A 3,177-nucleotide genomic window follows, 5' to 3' on the forward strand; every position below is an offset into this window, starting at 1 on the left:
CACACACACACACACACACACACACACACACATCTTCCCACTGTCTAAATGATCACTCTGTGACAGTCAGGAATACAAGGGTGACAACAAAAATCACAGCTAGACTAAGGGAGACATCTGCAAGATACACAATTTTTCCCACTTGCACGCACTTACCGATTCAGACATGATGTTTCATTCACACGAGGAGTTGATTCCTTTTCATTTGGTTCCTGAGAAGAGAAAAAGCAATCATGGTGACCTTTACAGATGTTAAGGTGGTAACATATTCTCCACAGCAATAAAGACTGAACGAAAACAATAAGAACAACAATGACGACAAAATATTATCCGGCGGAAAATTAACGTAAAGGGTTATTTCTCTAATAAATGTTAAAGAAACAAAATACATAATATGTACATGTAAAAATGCTGAACATCCTGATTGTAATCTTATATGCAACCATGAGAAGGTCAACTCGTCCAACAATTTAAATATCTGGGATGTTATGATAACACCTAGAGCCAATAAATGCACCTCAGTATTGAAACAAATAACTGCAATAAGTAAATACAGTGGAAACAACTCCATGACTGTCAAAAGAAGACGTTTAAAAGGCTGTGACCTCAACTCTTTCATACAATCACGAAAGCTGTACATTTTCTAATGGCAATGAAAATACACTAGAAGCAGCAGAAATCTGAGGTTTCAGAAGCGGTTTGGGATTTTATGGAATGAAAAGAAGTCAAATTAAGTAGTGCAGAAAGAATCACTTGGAACGGACGTTCATTAATAACAAAACAAAAAACAATTAGGAAGAGACAAATACCATAATTCTCCTTTTACATAGGTCTTGGATATCGTTCTCTCACTGTAAAAATAAATAGAAGGCAAGGGAGGCAGAGAAAAGCCAAGAAAACCTAACTTCAAGAAAAATAAAGAATGGGTGAAAGGGGAAAGTACAAGTTCATAATGATGTAAGTTTTTTGAGAGCATGCGAGCCGAGCAGTGAGGTGGGAATCGTGATTGCCGCGGATGTCTGTCTCAGATCTGGCACATGATGCCACCAGTCACCACAATGTTACTAAAGTGATTGTTACCAAAGCGATTCTTTCAAACAGTTCCGTGAGAAAACAGGTAGAGTATGGCCATTATGGAGAAAGAGAACACTCGAAAATGTAAAACTCGAAATTAGAAGGAAATACAAGAATAGGATAAAGTTACCGTCATTTACCATTATCCTGCATTAGTCGAACCACTCTCTCCTCGGAAAACTCCGCAAAGTCAGATGGTCATAATCTTGAAGGAACATTTATATAAACAAATGCTGGCTATTTTGATTGACACCATGACGTTCTGAGAGGTACGAGAATTTAGTGATATACGATTATCGTCCCTCATGTCTACTCAACCAGTCAACGCAAGCGCTGTAATCCTTGAGACAACCACGTATCAGTCTCTCTGTTTGAACTTATTGGTAAGCACCCTTTTCTTAGTAAGTAAGTGGTCTTATGTACGTGACCAACGTGTGGACGACCGGAGTTCAAATCCTCACAAGTGTTTAGTGTCACACTCTTGACTCATGGGGTGTGCAGGAGAGGGGGTTATAAAAGACAGGAGAGGGGGGTGGTTTCTTCACAACTCATGGTACACCAGTTCCTTATCTACAGAATGAATCGATACAGTATGCTTTGTAAGGAGCGTAAGTATAAAACCAAACATCAATTCTTGAACGATTTGGCTGCAGACTGATGAAAAACGTACATTGTTCCCATTTAGGAAGGTGGTTTGTCTTCAAACACACACACACACACACACACACACACACACACACACACACACACACACACACACACACACACACACACACACTCATACATCTATATATAATATAATGTGTATATATATATTAATTATATATAGATAGATAGATAGATAGATATATATATATATAGATATATAGATATATATATATATATATATATATATATATATATATATTTATATACTTAATATACACACTGAGGTCATTAAGATTTTAGTTATTTAGTTAGAGTTGAGCTCACGGTGGAGGAGCGGAAAGTCTAGGTTCGAGCCTCGGTTCGTACCCGGATTTTTTCGCCCCCTCTTGCCCACCCAACAGTAATGGGTACCTGACTTCGAGTTGGGGAAGTAAACGCGGCGTGGAAAGGAACTGGCCACCCTACCACAATATGCCGAAGGCCCAGGGCGTTGTCTCACTAACAAGGCAATCCCCAATGTCCGGATCGGATGCGGGAACAACTTTTTAGTTAGAGTTAAGAAGACCACGCAGATACAAAAGCAAGTATTTCGCGCTGAGGGAAAACAGGATAGACCGACAGGAAGAATACGACGAAAGAAAAAATAATACGATCTACCTGTGGCATTGTCCAACAATCCTCTTTAAATTAAGTTTCTTTCAACATTAATTAATTATATCTAAATATGTCTGTTGTATTTAGTTTAAAGATACAGATGACTGGTTGGTACAATACAAATCAAAACAAAATAAAACAAAAGGAAAACACAAAAAACAAAACACATAACACACAAAAGCCCCACAAATCAAGCTCACCTACAAAGACCCAATAGAAAGCAGCTGAACTACTGCGTAAAAACATCACTCTAATGGTACGTAGAATTTTCCCCAAAGTTTGTGCTGCATAGGTTAGTTTAGTTTTTGGCACACCCATTCCATGACACGCCACAATGCGGTCATAAATGCTGATGAGAAGAGTTCCTGCCACATTGGCGCAGCTGAGCGACAGCACTATGTCGAGTCCCATTAAACTGACCAAACGAGGATCTTCAAACCTGGAATCAATAAAACGGTCATTGGAACTGATAGCTCTCAAAGCAATTTAAAGGCCAGAGATATGAGTGGGAGGGTGCTTAGATAAGACATGTGTAGTATATATTTCATACTGTGATAGTCCTGTCGCTCTGGTTCCCAAATACTTTAGCGCTGAGGTTAGGGAGCGTTTAGCTAGATTAGGAGTGTGAATGGCTCGTGGATTTATGAGGATCGAAACCTCCACACTGAATGTCAGCCTCGGGCTTCAGGGAAGATGTTGTGTTCTGTTATTGTTCTTAAAATAATTATTTGTCATGCTAAGTATGGAGATCAAAACTCTTTCGTTTTTTTAAAAATGTGTTGTTTTGTTTTTGTTTTTTGT

General features: G+C 38.7%; 1 protein-coding gene across 1 annotated transcript in view; it reads right to left on the bottom strand.

Moving 5' to 3' along the window:
* LOC101851724 (solute carrier organic anion transporter family member 4A1) overlaps positions 1-3,177 on the bottom strand; it is a 17,183-nt gene that overhangs the window by 12,597 nt on the left and 1,409 nt on the right. The window contains exons 2-4 of the mRNA XM_035968992.1: positions 2,691-2,815; positions 1,507-1,559; positions 157-212 (exon numbers count right to left, since the gene is read on the bottom strand). Coding sequence (XP_035824885.1) covers positions 157-212; positions 1,507-1,559; positions 2,691-2,815 — 234 coding nt within the window. The remainder of the gene's footprint in view (positions 1-156; positions 213-1,506; positions 1,560-2,690; positions 2,816-3,177) is intronic.

The sequence above is a fragment of the Aplysia californica genome, unplaced genomic scaffold (assembly GCF_000002075.1).
Source record: "Aplysia californica isolate F4 #8 unplaced genomic scaffold, AplCal3.0 scaffold00103, whole genome shotgun sequence".
NCBI classification, from domain to species: Eukaryota; Metazoa; Mollusca; class Gastropoda; order Aplysiida; family Aplysiidae; genus Aplysia; species Aplysia californica.